Source organism: Cyprinus carpio, chromosome A1 (assembly GCF_018340385.1).
Source record: "Cyprinus carpio isolate SPL01 chromosome A1, ASM1834038v1, whole genome shotgun sequence".
In the NCBI taxonomy this organism is placed as follows: Eukaryota; Metazoa; Chordata; class Actinopteri; order Cypriniformes; family Cyprinidae; genus Cyprinus; species Cyprinus carpio.
This window is the reverse complement of record NC_056572.1, coordinates 9,493,040-9,510,081: the sequence shown is the minus strand read 5'-3', so window position 1 is coordinate 9,510,081 and position 17,042 is coordinate 9,493,040. Positions and strand designations below refer to the sequence as shown.

Genomic DNA, 17,042 nt, shown 5'->3' with positions numbered 1-17,042 from the left:
CTATTATAGAATAGAACACTTTATAATCAGTAATATTGTATCTAGAATCATTGCAGAAATAATAATAATAATACATATATTCTATTTTAATATATTCTATTTAATATATCAAATAGTCTAATTTTGTGTATAAACTAACACTCTGTAGTCAATTAATAATAATAAAGTAATCAGATGCAAAAAATAATCATCTGTTATTGTGTCTGGTTTACTAACACTGGAAATGTGAAAGGTAATGTTAATCACATTATTAATCCTGTATTCACTATGTCCTTCTTGGTTGTATATTGCACATTTTGGTGTTCAATGCATACAAAAAATAGCATACTTTGCACTGTAGGTACAGTATAGGGTGATTTCAGGTATATTGCAATCCAAAATTCACCCTACTGCAGAAGTATGCTATCCCAGACAGGTTTTGGACACAGACATTGTGTTTTTATATTTGCACCAGATGGCGCTATTGTTTAAAAAAAAAAATGGTTCTGCATATTTTTTCTAGCTTGCAGATGTGTAGAAAATCATATTAAAGGAATACTTCCATATGTTAAAATATATATTAGAAATCTCTATTTTCAAAAGCTGAAATGCATACGATAAACCTCAGTCCTTACAAATTATGATAAGGTGTTAATACCACTGAATGATTACCATGTTCTTCTAGCATGATATGCAGGCTACATCGTTCTTCGTAGAATACCAGTTATTGTCATTGTACATGTTCAACAACTATCTTTAAAAAAAAGCATTAAGATTTGCAAAGTTGATGCTATTTGATTAAAAAAGAAAAAGAAAAAAAAAGAAAATCAAATTGTAAAATGATGTGGAAATTGTATGAAACTTTATTTAAATTAAATATTAATTCCTTACGAACTATGACTGGATTCTGTAGTATAAGAATTAAATCCCCACATAATAACTGTTCTGTGTTTGGGGGCGTGCTTCACCTTGATTAATTCAGTCTTCTGTCCAATCAATGCTTAAGTGGGCGGTGTTCAAGCGCTCAAGGCGCGCGCCCGGGCACGGAGACCGTAACTCGGTCCGGAATTCAGCGCAGAGTGATGCCAGTCCCAACGCAGTCACATTCAGTCAAGGAATAAGTCCCTTTCACCTCCTCTGTCATATAATCAAGTGATCCAGTTTTACTTGCAGACTTACACCAAGGCATAACTTCAGACCATGCGCTCTATGTGAACATCTGCGCAAAGACGCACAGGCTGAAAGACATTTGACAGCTCACCAACGGGACTTTGGAGTGGACATGTGAAGAAATGGATATGCAGCCTCTTCGTATGATCAAAATGCGATCTGACATCATCGTCGTCCTCATCCTTACTGCTGTGATTGTTCCCCTGTGCACCTCGCAGTCAGGTGAGCTTCCAACTCCCGTGCGTAAAAGTGCTTATCCATCCTTCGTATCAGACTTGTTGGATAACTTTATGTTGTAGTATAGGATTTAATTTGATGCACGGGCACATGTCAGTGCATTCAATATTTTTTAAATCGGTAAAGTCGCAATGATCCTTTATTCTCACTTAGTCAGCGCAAATACTTTTGTGCTAAAGTCCAAGTGCCCATAAAACATCCTGGCGCAATTCATGATGTAATTCAGTTTTATATGTGTGTTTAAGGATCCTTATCAATCAAAAGATGTCAAAGCATTCGTCAGAGATGTATCAACAGGGAAGACTGGCATCAGAAATCCACTAGCCTAAAGATAAATCACTGTTTGCAGCGCCATTACGCGTTTGCGCACACTGTTACGTGCCTGAATACGGATATGTATCAGTCCGTCTCTTTTGAAATGATCTTGTTTCTTGACTGATTTTTTTGTTTTGAAGTGTGAATGAGCAGTTTGAGTTATTTCGTTCCCTCTCCACACGATGGTGGCAGTCAACCGAGAAACAGCAGGGTAGCTGAAGCGCGGAGCCGTGCGTTTTTATGCATCTTTCTTCATGATGTGTAATGACTGCGGACGCGCTATGAACCTTTACGAATGAACTTATTCTGTATTGCTAGAAACTTTTCACGCTCTGACAACACACACATATCATCATCATCATCTTTACTATAAATATCTACTTAATAGTTTGTGTTTTTAATATATATATATATATATATATATATATATATATATATATATATATATATATATATATATATATAATAATTTATGTTAGTTCTAATCAGTTCTTATTATTTATTATAAAATTGTCATAATTTTTCCTGCAAGTCTGAGCAGTGGCTTTGTTAAAGTTATTAGTCTAAAGGGAGTGTTATCTAGAAATGTTAGATAACCAATACGAGTCTGCTTCTCGATTAATAATACATTAATGAAAATGATGTTAGGTTGTCTGTCGGCTGCCTCTGCTCAAGGTTACTGCACCTGCAACATATCAGGACATTGAATATTTATAAGCTCATTTAAGTGTTGTTCTAAATAATTTGAGCTGTGCTGACTGTAGTGCAACATCTTTTTATTAACACTCTGCTGTGGTTTGAGCTCATTTTAAAAAGTTGCGTATGTAAATTTGTTCTACATTAATTTTTCATTGTTTCATAGCCCTGGTTCGGTGGAAAATCATTTTAAAGCATGTCCTTTAAATGCTTCTCATTTATGCGTCAACTCACACCTCTGTCGAGAACCATATGGCACCGCATTTGACCCAGGCTTCCATCTGACATTTAAGTTTGATAGAAAAGTACTGCTGGTAGACCTGAGAATATGATCAAATTATTAATCATCTTCAACCGATATTAAGATTGGTTGGAGAGTTCATGCGAGCTGAGGGAGTGAGAATATTTCCTGTTAATTAATGTCATCATTGCTCTGTCTAGACTTGAACTTTATTCAGAACAGACAAAAGTTTCTTTCTTGGTGAGATATATTCCAATGTTAAGACTATTTCTGTTTGTAACAGCCTTTAATTGGATCAGATGGATCACTTTCTATCTTTGACCGAATCATTTTCTTTATTAATACAGTAATTATTCACACATCTGGTCTTTTGGTCATAGGTATCAACACTGCTACTCTTTATGTAGGAACATTCCTATTGAAAGGGATAGTTCACAAAAAAAAAAAAAAAAAAAAAAAAAAAAAGAATAGTTAAAAATAGTTTACTCACCCTTATGTTGTTCAAAACCTTTGTGACTTTTTTTTTTCTTTGATGGAACACAAAAGGAGATATTTTATGAGAATGTTTGGGACTGACAACCATGAACTTTATCGAATGGAAGCAGCATTCAAAACAAGCTAAACTCTGTTACCACAGCCAATAATTTCAATATGTTCCTCAGTTTATAAAATCAAGCAATAATGATTGTACTGTATAGTAATGCGCACACAATGGAAATCTGTGAAACAAGATAAAAAAAAAAAAAAAAAAATAAAAAAAAAAAAAATAATAATAATAAAAAAAAATAAAAAAAATAAAAAATATATATGTATATAATATATATACATATATATGTGTTTTTATGATTTTTTTTTTTTTTTTTAGTATTTGAGTTGTAAATCATCTACTTTTCTAGGAGGATGATCTATTTGTATGGACTTTTTTTGATGTAAGAAGTCACTTTCTGTTTCGTTTGTAGGTTTAGTAAGTGATTTTATCACACTAGTCTTGTCACGTACTGTACACTGCCATTCAAAAGTGTGTGCCCAGAAAGATTTTTATAATGTTTTTGAAAGAAGTCTCTAATGCTCACCAAGGCTGCATTTATTTGACCAAAAAATAGTAAAATGGCAATATTGTGAAATATTATTACAATTTTAAATAGCTATTATCTATTTGCGGATATTTGAAAATGTAATTTATTCCTGGGATCGGAAAGTTGAATTTTCAGCGCCCAGTTACTCCAGTCTTCAGTGTCACATTTCTTATCATCAACATTGAAAAGAAATTTGCTGCTTAATATTTTTCTGAAACATTATAAATGTCTTTTACTTGCATTTTCAATTTAATGCATCCTTGTTGAATACAAGTATTAATTCCTCGCAACACACATATTTTTTGGCCAGTAGTGTATAATGTCAAAGTCTTGGCTATACCTTCAAAACAAAGTGTTTTGCCTTAGACATTCATAGTGTATTAGTGAAGATGTGACTTACTTTCTTTTCTTATTTTCTTTCATGAAAAACAATAAGAGTCACTGTTTTCTATATCTGCAGTTAAATTATTTGTTTCTCTTTTCATCATTATTTGACTCTGGTGATGTTTTGGCCCTTGACCCATGTGTGCAAAACAGTGAAAAAAAACTTCTTTCTCTATTCAATTGAGCCCATGCAGAGCTCAGAGCCTCTGCCAATGCAAACACTAGACTTCTTTTTCAGCATCCTCTTATTGACCCTTAAGAGGGAATGACATCTTCAATTTCCCGATTCTCGGTACGAAGTAAACCAACAAAGCCTGTTGTAACCCACAGACTCCCGCTTTTTTAAGAATGGCAGAATGAAAAAAAAGAAAAAAAAAGCTGAGAGGATTTTCTTTTCAGTGGCTGTAGGGTTTGTTTCTCTTCCACTTGTAATTCCTCTCAGAAAACAAATGCCTGTGGGCCTCTTTCTGTAGGACAGGGCTGCCAATACCCCCCCTCCTCACTCTACAAGTCTTTCAGGCTCGCTTTCACCCTCCCTAACCGTTTCTCTTTCACCATCTTCTCTGCGCCACCTGGCTTTGTGCCCTCACAGTCAGCTGTAATGCTAGTCTTTTCCTCATCCTGTGTGTGATGCAGCCGTGCATTTCTTATTGAGCTTTAGCTGCGAGCGCACGATTGTTGGTTTTTATTGATGTTTAAGACCAATAAGCAGGTTCATCATTTTCTTTCCGAGCATCAGGCAATAGAAAGTCCTATGGGAATTTCTAAATGGAGATAAAGTGTGTCCCGTTGACCCTGCGGTGTAATGCCTCTGCAATAACTGACATTTTTTGCAAAGAAATAACTCCAAAGACTTATAGAGTGATGCATGATGAAACTTTGCTTTGAATTGTTCTTTTTGAATCAACGAATCTATAACTTTTTTGTTTTCTGAGGAAAATGTGAGCTTGTGTCACCATGATGATAGGGTGTTGTGGGTGGTTGCCAAAGCGTTGCTATGAGGTTGCTAGGGTGCTGTAAGAAGCTGTAAGCATATTGTAGGTGGTTACTGAGATGATGTGAGAGATTTTTTTTTCCATTTCTTCCCCAAGTCAAAATACCTACTACCGTTCAAACATTTTGGGTTGGTACTTTTTTTTTTGTGTGTCTCTTATGCTTACCAATTTTTAAATTTCAAAATAAATGTTTTCTTTTTTAAAATGTAATTTATTTCTGTGATGCAAAGTTTCATTTTCAGCATCATTATTCCAGTCTTCAGTGTCACATGATCCTTCAGAAATCATTGTAATATGCTGATTTGCTGCTCAAGAAATATTTAGTATTATAGTCAATTTTGTGGAAACCATGTTAAATTTTCTTTTCAAGATGTTTTAATGAATAGAAAGTTCAAAAGAACAACATTTATTTAAAAAAAATAAAATAAAATAAAAATTATGTTAAGACTGTGTCTGTAGTTTGACCAAGTAGAAATTAGCCAAGAGATAATCAGTCTTACTTTTTTTTTTTTTTTCAGATCGAGCCAATCTACCTTTTTGTAACTGACTTAGTTATGACCAGTCTTGAAGAAAACACTTTTTAAGACTATTCGAATCAATTTATGCAACCGGCCACTGATCTCCAAGAAAAAAAAAAATCTTTATGTCCTTTGTTGGTCTACCATTTAGGTGAGGTTGTCGGTACCCTGACCTTGGCTCTGTGTTTCTTCAAAACCGAGACATTACGTCTGAGTTTTATGTTCTCAGTGGAGGGCTGACGTACTTCTCCACTGATCCATCACTTGTTCCAGCAGTAATCATCGCACTCTAATTAAATATGAGCATGACCGTAATTTAAAGTGACAGCATTTTAGCCGAGAACAATAAAGCAAGACAAAAGCAGACGTCTGTAATTTTAATTTGATATACAGGCGATCACAATGAGGGATCATTGGTTCTGATTGTGTTCCACAGAAAATTATTAGGCCTAAGTCATCAATTAAACGTTTTCTAAGAGCCTGTTATACTATGTATGACTTTATGCAGATTTTATTTTAAAATGACTAATAGTGATAATTTAAGATACACGTACACTACTGTTCAAAACTTTGGCGGTGGAAAGATTCTTTTAAAGGGGTCATCGGATGCTACATGCACTTTTACAAGTTGTTTGAACTGAAATGTGTGCTGGCAGTGTGTGTACACAACCACCCTATAATGATAAAAATCCACCAAGTGTTTTTTTTTTTTTTTGTACTAAAATCTTTATCCCTTTCTCAAATCGAGCCGATCTCAGATGCCTGTCTGTGTGAGGTCACACAGACAGTCACCCTCCCGCGATAGTTTGATTGACAGTAGCGTTTCAGCACAGACTGGAATGGTGTCTTACCTTAGACCAGCCCTGAGTGAGCTGTGAGCTGTCATCAGTTCGCCATTGTTTTACCGCTGGAGCAGATGTAGACAAGAATGTCTCATGAGGTGTTCTGTTGTTGGATGTAATAATGAACATAGCAGTCGTCATTTACTCCTGACATCTGAGTCGCTGAAGATGCAGTGTATTATGTTTGTTTCTGATGGCAATGCGCCCCCGATCTACATAAATGCGTCTATCTTCGCTCGAATCATTCGTGTTCCAGCTTCACCTACAGAAAAAGTGAGTATAAGGTTTTTTTTAATGAATCTTTGCAAATCGCCTTTCCTAATAATGTTCTAATTAGCAAGTTTCACGATGAATGACGGTTTGGAAGAGAGCTGCGGGGTCAGCAGAGCTCATTAACATTAAAAGGAAAATGCTACAAAACGGCTTGCTCTGAAAAGAGCTGTTTTTGACAGGGTAAAAAATGTGTTTTTTATAATACCATTGTGAAATTTTAACCAAACTATGTGACAGACTTTTCATTAAGACCCTAAAGAATGATATCAACTCTTATGTTCACCAATGCATTTATTTGACCAAAAAACAAGTAAAAATTTTAATATTGTGAAATATTAGTACACAAGTGAAAATAGCTGTTTTCTATTTATATAGAAATATAGAATATATCTAAAAATGTAATTTTGGTCTGTGATGCAAAGCTGATTTTTTATCATCATTATTGCAGTTTTCAGTGTCACATAAACCTTCAGAAATCATTTTCTGGACACGGAAAACTTGTTTTTTGTGGAAACCGTGATACTATTTTTCAGGAGTTTTTGAATAGTAAGTTCAAAAGAGCAGCATTTAAATAAATACATAAAAGCTTTTTTTGAAACATTGTAAAAGTTTTTACTGTCACTTTTGATTAATTTAATGCATCCTTGCTAAATAAACGTACTTTATTTCTAGAAAAGCTATTTGCGGTGAGCCATGGCAGCCCCCGTGATTTTGAACATATACAAAAGTAATGTTTATTTTTATGTCTTAAACTAAAAGAAAAATTGTAGTGTACCAAAAAACTTCTGTTGTGTTGCCTTGTAGCTGATGTGCTGCATTATGTATGTTGGCAGTTAGCATGTTAAATTTATGTTTGAAAGTCATCTCAATGTTTGTTTGTGCTGTTCTAGCTTCTGTGTTCTGCAAATATGTGATAGAATCTAACAATAACTGTGGCCCCTGGAATCCTTCAAAATGAGGTTAAAAACTGCCGCCGTGAAATGTTTTAGTCATGCAACAAGAAAGCAGCGCTAGAGTGGCATTTCTATTGTGAGACTGGCTAGGTAATGTATATTCCACTGAACTCACTCACACACACACACACAAAATGCTGAAGGAATCAAAGGTTTTTCGCAGCTGTGTTGTGGCTTTGCAGGTTGTCTGAGCTCATGGATTCCCCAGGCAAAGATCCTAAATAAAGACATCCTGCTGGCTGCCTCAAACTTTTGGCAGAGTCACAATAGAAAACCTTTTATTATAGCATAAGTCCATAAGTGCATTCTGTGTGTTGTCTGAAACCCATCATCAAGTTTCAGCTGGGTGACAGTGCTCTCTGCATCTCACTCAGGGACACTGAGAATTGTTCCTCTTTTTTTGTTCAGTTAGTTTCAACCTATTTTCAGGGCTGGAAAGTTGTTACATTCTTTTTCCTCTGCTAGAAATGTCAGCAACTAAATCATACCGAAAAGATATTCACTAGATTATCGCTAAAATCTTGCATTCTAGAATATAGCACACCAGTGACCACCCACTTTTTTAACTGCCTTGTTTCAGGAAGTATTTTTCTCCACAGGGGTTAAAAAAAAAGTTTGGCAAAGAATTCTTTTTACTAAACTAACCAAGTAGGCATAAACTATTCATCCCATTACAATTTGCAAAATTTTCAAATGTAAAAAATACATGTACCATATCCATGGTAACAGCGACTTCTTTGATTGGTGGATTCATGGTTCTAGTGTAGATTGTTAATACGATTAAACACACACACACACACACACACACACACACACACACACACACACACACACACACACACACACACACACACACCATATGTAGATGTATGTATATAATTGATGTACATACAGTCACTTAACCCTGAAGTTCATTGTAGATCTGCATTGATAGGTTTATACTTTATTGCTTAAAATCTATTACTCTGTGAAGAAAATAAATATAATTTTCATTTACTGTTGCAGCTCTACTTGGATTATTTTTGACATTCGATCAGTTGCTTATGCTTGTATTATCCTAACTTTAAGACATTTGGAATAAAAGCTTATGCTAAATGGTTGCATTTAAATGTAAAATCTGTCATGTTCTGTTCAGTCAGCTATAGTTAAGTACACTTTGATATCCAGACAGGAATCCCATGCTGTAGGCTCTATAGAAGTGAATGCTCCCTCTGCTTGGGGAGAGACTGTAGAATACCCAAGACGAACCGGGAAAAATGCAATGCTCAGTATGGCCACTCTATCGAAGGAAGCCCCGCCTTCTGAGTAAAAGTGCCAATCGCTAATCATTAAAGTCATCGTGACGGCTGCAGCTGCCTTTAGAAGTCCCAGTTGCTATAGAAACAGTCAGCGTTCTGCGACTCACGCTTAGGACTGTTTGTGCCCATTGGCATGTCTACCCTGTAAAATAAGCTTTTTTAAAATGCTTTTGGAGCATAAGAAACAACATTTTGAGACCATTTTTGTCAGATTTCACTGGTGAACCATTTTGGAGTATTTGATGTTTCCCCATTCAAAGAGATTGAGCTGTACTTGTATGCCCGAGAGGCGTTTCAAACATGGCTGCTGAGTAAAATGACTTGCCTTAAAGGACTTTGGCTCAGGTCAGGCATGTGGAAGCTTAATACTAATATTATTTCTAATAGAGTATTCCTGCAGTCCAAATGCCACACATAATTCCTGTCGTTCCTCTTCCGAGAAATCGTGTGTGGCAGCGTGGATAAAAACAGCCGTGCTATTGCATGTCATATTAATAGGCTGCAGAATGGTCTCCATGGTTGCCCACCAGCCTAATATAAAACTGAAATAAACCACTAAGGCTAAAATAAAGCCGAAGGTTAATGTGAGGACAAAGAATCGGATTCTTCCAAATGCTTTCTTAAACTTCATGTGAAGATCTTAATGATTCCGCAACTAACTCATCATTGATCTAATCATTTATTTTCACAATCGTGCAACCAATATTGATGTGCAGTCCTTTTCTTCAAAGGTGAATCCTACGCACTGGAAAGTCGCTTGTCCTCCAGCTGCACAAGTGTCAAGTTGAAAGAAAGTCAAATAAGGATGGACTTCTTAGTTGTAAGACCTGATCAAAATCCATCTTCTATTTGAAGTCCTACATTTGAGTTCTCAGATCGCAGAATAAAATGGCCTTGGTTTTTGCATATATACGTCCACCAATAATTATGATCTATTTTAATGTATTCTAAAATGTAATTTATTCCTGTGATGCAAAGCTGTTAATTAATTATTACTCCAGTCTTGAGTGTCACATGATCCTTCAGAAATCATTCTAATATGCTGATTTGATCAGAAATTATTCTTATTATCATCAATGCTGAAAACATTTAAGATCAGAATACTCATTTTGTGGATATATTTTTCAGAATTATTTGATCAATGTAAAGTTCAAAAGAACCTTATTTATTTTAAATAGAACTGTTTGTAACAATTTAAAAGTCTTTACTGACACTTTTGATCAATCAAGCAACCAATCCTAACAACACCTAGTACATTCTACTATAGCATGGCACCAAAGTTTGCATGGGGGAAATTACACTTAAAAAAAAAAAAAAAAAAAAAATTTTATTTTTTCAGAAAAATGCTGAAATCTACTTATGAGTCATTCAAAAATAAGGTTTCTAATCTATTCTTGCTCTTTCTTTTTTATCACTTATTCACTGATGTACACACACACACACAGAATGTCCTCAGAGACAAAGTGATTAATTGGCCTGACTAGGGCTTTTGAAATTTGTGATGGTGGTGCTGTACTCGAGGGGAACCAACCATTGCTCTGTCAGCTCAACAACTCAGACCCCATATTCCTCGTCTCCTGAACCTGACAACTAAAATTAGTCTTTGAGCTCTCTCTCTCTCCTTTTCTCCTTTGTAACTGATCTGCCATTGTTTCACCTCGCCCCGAGGGATAGTTTTTCATCCTTGCATGAGTTATTAAAGTAAGAAGAGAGGGATTTGATTTAATGTGTGTGCTTATGAGAGGAGTTTGAGTGTTTGTTTCCTCTTGAAAAGCTTATGATTTTTCATTAAAATGCAGTTAAATGTAGTGCCTGAAGATCTAAAGATAAGCAATGAATTCTCCAAAAAGGCCATAATTTACAAGGAAAAAAATCACGCTAGAGTAACTTATGACACTTTTTGTGGCACTTATCTTGTATATGGTACAGAATAGGGCCTAAAATGGTTTTGTTTTTAACATATTTCATAACTTTTTACCATTGTTCTCTGGACTGCCACCAAATTCAACAGCAGATGAAGCCGAATAATATGTTAATTTATAAAATGGTTAGTTCCAGTCCTTGGTTCTGATTGGTCAGCCTCTTCACTCATTGGTTCTGTGTATCACCCTTAGTAACATAAACAATAAATATAGTGAATATACTGATCCATGTACTATGTATTTCAGTGAATAAGTCACAGCACGGCCTCTTGTACCTTATCGCTTATGTGTACAATATGAATAACCGATACAGTGCAGTGGGTGTCAGTGTACCTTTTTGATGCTTTTCTTCTATATCCACAGTACTAAGCCTTCTTGCTTCATTTAAAGAGGCCTAAGATTTAAACCCTTAACCGGGGATGCTGGGATATTCACAGTAATGGTTCTGTTCTAGAGCTTCTCTAGGTCATTTATCAGGTCTAGCTGGGCAGGATTAAATGAATCACAAGCACTCCAGACACTTTCATGGAGGTGGTTTTCTGCGAGACACTAGAATGAACCGAGCAGCTGAGCTTGACGGAGGAAGGTCATGAAATAGTTTAATGCCCCATCACACCAGACAACCTCTAACGCTTAAGGTCTTTAATCCCATTAATATTAATAGTTTAATTAGATTGTAATTATACAAGCCACTCTCATTTCTCATTGTAGATGAGCCTAAATCACATGAAAAACATGTCCAGGTCACAGAAAATAAATGTCTTCCTTTTTTTTTTTTTTGCAAGCAGGTATTGTTTTTGCATTATACCATTTTCACAGTAATTAAGGCCAAATAGAATTTTTGTCATTCACGCTCAAATACGAGAATGGCTGAATTTTTTTTCTTCTTTTCATGAGGCCTGAGGCAAAAAATATATAAATAAATCATTTTTACTGCTTTTTTAAATTGCATTTTTTTTTCAACCCTTGGTATAAATCTGTGTTTGTGTGAAGGCTTACTATAATTTGGGAAGAACTTAACTAAATCTGTCAAAATCTGTTGAAAAAAAATATAATAATAATATAAGGGCATTTTATTCTATTAATATTGTAAAAGTTTCTGGTTAGCGTTGGGGTTAGTCTAGTCATTGTAGTTAACTTTATATAAAAACAATAGATGTCAATGTTATGTCTACATTTAGCTAAGTATACGTGCATATGTGCGTGTGTGTAGGACTGCAAGAAACTGAGCAAATCAAGACTGACACAGCAGCAACTACAATCCAACAGAGAATTTAATTACATTCTTAATTAAGCTGTAATTCAAAGAAATCCTGTGTTTGTGCATGTGCTCTCAAATAAGAAACAACTCATGTTTGATGTGCTTGCAAACTGTTTGTTTCCTTATCAGTGCAGGTTTCATATACATGGCCTGAACCGCTAGCGATAGAGAGGTGTTGTATGGCAGGGTGAACGCAGCTGGGCATTGCGGCTTTCATAAGGCAGCATAAAACTGGCCAGTCAACATGAGCAATCTGTCAGATAAGCCTTCATATTGTTAATACCACCTATAATGAACCAGCATGTTGCCACCAGCGAGAACCGTCATGCCACATAAGACCATCTACTTATTGTTCTGTGCTGTTCTCGGGTAATTCACCTAACTAATTAGCGAAATTCTTTCAGGGCCACTTTTTCCCTTTGTTTTTGTTTTTCCCCTTAAGAAATCCACATTCTGTAATGCACTACACACACAAATAGTGCACATTAAGAAGACAAATTATTTGTACATTAGAGAAAAGACAAACACCTTGAAGAATATTTCTCAAAATTGTATTAGCACAATCTCACAGGGAAACATTGCCGGAGTGATGTTTATTACTTTATTACTGCAACAGCTAGATATTGTAGGTATTGTTTAGTATCTTTTACTTTTTTTGATTTGGGATATTTTGTAGAAATTTGGATTGTAGTTTCTATGTGAGGGATTATATTTTTTACCTGTTAAATTTTGGGGGGATTTTACTGTACATGGTACTGTATTCTAATGATGTTTCTGTCACATCATTTTTGTATTTTCCTGCCCAGGGACAGCAGATGAAATTTAGCTCTGTAGCTAACTCTGAGGCAGTTTTCTGACTGTCTGTTGTCCCTGTCAAATAATGAATTAAATAAAAATAAAAAACATGGGATTTGTGCCTCTAATCCTTAAAGAAACATCTAGGGACTCAAATGTGTTCTATATTAGTGGGAAGTGAATGCTGCTTGTGGGTATATTTGACTTTTGTTGTCATTTCATGATGTTTTGTTTTGCTGTACCGAAACCCTTAAACATGTATGCTTGCAGCATATTTTAAATATTTATGATTGCATTTTAATGTTCATGCAAATCAGTTCTGTTAGAGTCTAGTTCCTGTGCAAATGTCTTAAATTGAAGCTGCATTGATCTTTACTTTTAATTTGTTGCCCAGCGTGAAACACCAAGTCCTTCAAAAGTGCTCTGATTTTTGCACAGCATGAGACAAACAAGTTGATACAAACTAGTTACGTGTTGTTTTGAGTTTTGAGTTTTCCTTTAGGCTTTATAGACTTTTGGATTTATTTGGACATGCCCTTTTTCTAAACAACCCTGTTATAGCTAACAAAGGGTTAACAAAAGAGTTCAGGGGTTCCCTGCCACTTCAAATGTTTTGGTGTCCCTTTACGACAGTGAGTTTGAAAGTTCAACTTTTTTGATAATTATTGATATTCACTCTCTAGAAAATCTTTCTGCACTGGTTTGGTTCCGATTGGGTGAAAAACCTAGGACTAGTTCGCAAAAGTAATTTTACAAAAAAATACAAAATACCCCAAAATTTTGTCGCGATCAAATCTGATCGTTTTGTCTGTTGTGAGCAAAGGATTCAAGTGACATAAGGCCCTTGAGGCTGTGACTAACGGTTTTGGAGTTATGAGCAATTTTGTACTTTTGCTGTAGCACCCACCGTCAGATCGATTGGGGTGCGCATTGGAGACGTTGGGTAAGTACTACCATGCCTCCAAGTTTCAAGATTCTATGACTTATGGTTTGGTTTGCCCAATCAGTTTTACATGGATATTGTTGATCCTTGGCCAATCTAACAAATACTTCTACTATTACTCATTTGTCATTTCTGCTTATTTTCATTGCTGTTACTATCATTGCTGTTTTATTGTTGTTTTTGTGTTTTGTTGTTGTGTTCACCCTATGTAGTATGTTTTTGCACTCCTAATAAAAAAAAAAAAAAAAAGAAATGTAGTGGCAACAATATGGTAACATTCTTAGCATTTTATTTCAATGCATAAAACTCTTATTATTTTTTTTAACATGTTCATATACATATATTAAAGGGCAAAAAAAAAATTAATATTTTAATTAAACTTTAAACATATTTTTATATCTATACAAATATTTAATTAATGATTTAGACAAAATAAATAACTATTACCAAACAAAAAACACATTTTTTTATTTATTTATTTATTTTATTTTATTTTATTTGTATTTTTTTAACAGATTTTGAGATTTACGCAAAATGTTTTTTAATTGAGTTGGAGTCGATGGCTAAATTGTACAATACTGTGTGCTTTGTGATCGGCCCAAGTGTAGTTTCCTTCTATTAAAGAATGTGTATCAAACAGCATACTGTTTCACATGCTTTCTTAAAGCAGTAAAAGGCACATATACAGTAAATGCATTTTTATTGTTTTGAACATATCCAATGTGTCATTCACTAACAAATTGTCCATGTAAACCTCTTCCTTTTAATGATTAATTCAAACTGATTTGCAAAGTGCTAATGAATCACTTTATAAATCTGGGGAAATGTGCGGAAATTATAAACAAAAAGAACACTTAAAGTGTTGTTCAGGGTCTTCTAGGAACCCTTATGAGTCATGATTCAACTGAATCTTAATCTTTTTTTTCTTCAACGAATGAATTGAACCAAACCATCCAAGCAAACTAATCTGCTAAAACAAATGAGACTTAGCAAAGCTACTGTGTATTCTTTAAGTTTTGACACTGGTGGGATTCTCTCACTGTATATTAGTTCTGTGCTACCTGGACGGGGTTCTAACATCAGCTAGTAAGAGTCAAGCCCCAGCTGACTTCACCTAAATTCTGTTTAATTTAGAAGTTTGTGTGTCCAGAGGTGAGTTATTGATTGTGTACCGACGTGCAGGGAGAAGATTAAAGGGTTTTGCGATTCTTCCCTCATTACTACTAAACCAGAGGAGGTTTCTGTGCTTAGCTAGTTTGCTTAAGGCAGCCTTAATCATAGCATTGGAAATGTTTTAATTGCTGTTATGTAATGATCACTGGTTTATGGGTATTCAGAGCAAATGTTCTTGTATCTTATCATATTATGTCTTATTTTATTATGACAGATACTGTTAATGCCCATAATGCATCTTTAAATTTCCTTCTAAAGGAAAATTAGATTAATGTTTTTAATTTCTTTATTTCTAATTCTTCTTGATCTATGCTTGTCAGCTGGATTAGAAAGGATTATACTCATTGTTGGCACATTTTATCATGTTATAACACCATAACTTGATTAAGTCTCACTGGGTGTCCAAATCCCTATGCTTTCATTTTGCTTTCACTGCTGTTAATTAAAATTGTAATTCTTTAAATTTAACTCTTAAATGTAGACTAGGGAGACTAGCAATAGCAAGCTTATAATCACTCTCCAAAGCCACGCCTCCTCCAAAACACATTAATGCGCAAAGGAAGACCAGAGGATAACCAGTGACATGATTAGAGATGCATTGGTGGAGGGTTGAATGCAACTCTGTTAGATTGCCTCATGTCTCATTCAATGGTGAGAAAACTTTACAGTACAAAGTGCATAATATTACAAGAATAATGCCTCCATTCTCGCTCGGTCTACAATAGCATAATGGAACGCGCTGATGACGTATCATGTCTGTATGAACAGGGTGCGCAGAGGTGTGCAAATACATGTGTTGACTGGCAGGTAGGACCTCGGACCGAGGGATATGATTGGAACATTTTATGCTCCTACACCTTCCACAGATGATATAAATACATATAAGTACATTTTGACCACTTACGTAACTTAATGATTGCTATCAGGATGTGAAGAGTCTTTCAACCAGCATAACAATATTATTTTGAACTAAATAACCAGCCCTTCCTTTAAAGGAAAGGTTACTTACACATGTAGTTGCAAACCCATATAGGGTTTTCTAAAAGCTTTTTAAAAAATTATGCAGAAGTATTATTAGTGGTTCATACAGATTGTGCGCTGTACATATTTCAAAGTCAGTAGCTTTGTATGATGAACAGACTAAAATGAGCAAACTGTCCAGTGCAACTTGACTGAAGAAGTGAAACGGTCTGATTCATATACAAATCATTCAGACTGTTTTTGTGAAATGAATCAAATGATTCACTAAAGAGATTCTATACACAAGAACTGTGCATTAACAAATCAGACATGGCTAATTCTGTCATTTCCTAACATGAAACAAAGACTTAAACTTCAGTCTGTTAATCACACAAAGCTTCACTGTAAATTTTTCTTTCATAATTTTTACAGAAATAAAACCTGTAAAAATTTTACAGTAAAAACCTGTTCCTTACAATATATGTAAAAAAATGTTAGCAAAATACTGCAAGTAAAAACTATGAATTAACATATAATTAATGCTGCAAAAATTGCTAAATTTTTAGAATGACATGAGGGTTAGTAAGCTGTAATTTTGGGGTGAGCAATTCCTTTAAGCTTTGTTTGCAATTGTTTGCAGTTGCTAAGCATTCATAGATTTTTGATGCATTTCAAAACCCTCGAAAACATCAACCTTATTTTTTAGGTGCATCAGAACTGCATTAGCAGAAAGCACAAATATTTATCAGATAATGTGTATGTCTAGAAAAGCTGAATATCATGTTATGCTTCTTTGTGTCTTACTGCAATATCATTGCAGTATGTACGTATATACATCACAGAGAAGTTTAGAGAAGAATGGATCATACAGAAAGCATTGTGCTCTATTTTTATGTGCCGCTTCCGGCAGTGAACTTATTAATGCCGTATAGCAGAGCTGTGCTATTGAGGATTTGCCATACAATATGTCACATGCTGAAGACATGCACAATATTTCTATTTCATACAGAT

At 34.9% G+C, this 17,042-nt stretch overlaps 1 protein-coding gene across 1 annotated transcript in view; it reads left to right on the top strand.

Annotated features, from left to right (window-relative positions):
* The first annotated feature begins 816 nt into the window (after positions 1 to 816).
* The window catches only part of LOC109052551 (receptor tyrosine-protein kinase erbB-4-like), a 179,512-nt gene continuing 163,286 nt past the window's right edge, over positions 817 to 17,042 (top strand). Inside the window, exon 1 of the mRNA XM_042741243.1 lies at positions 817 to 1,371. Within this exon, the coding sequence (XP_042597177.1) occupies positions 1,272 to 1,371 (100 nt within the window). The 5' untranslated portion in view covers positions 817 to 1,271. The remainder of the gene's footprint in view (positions 1,372 to 17,042) is intronic.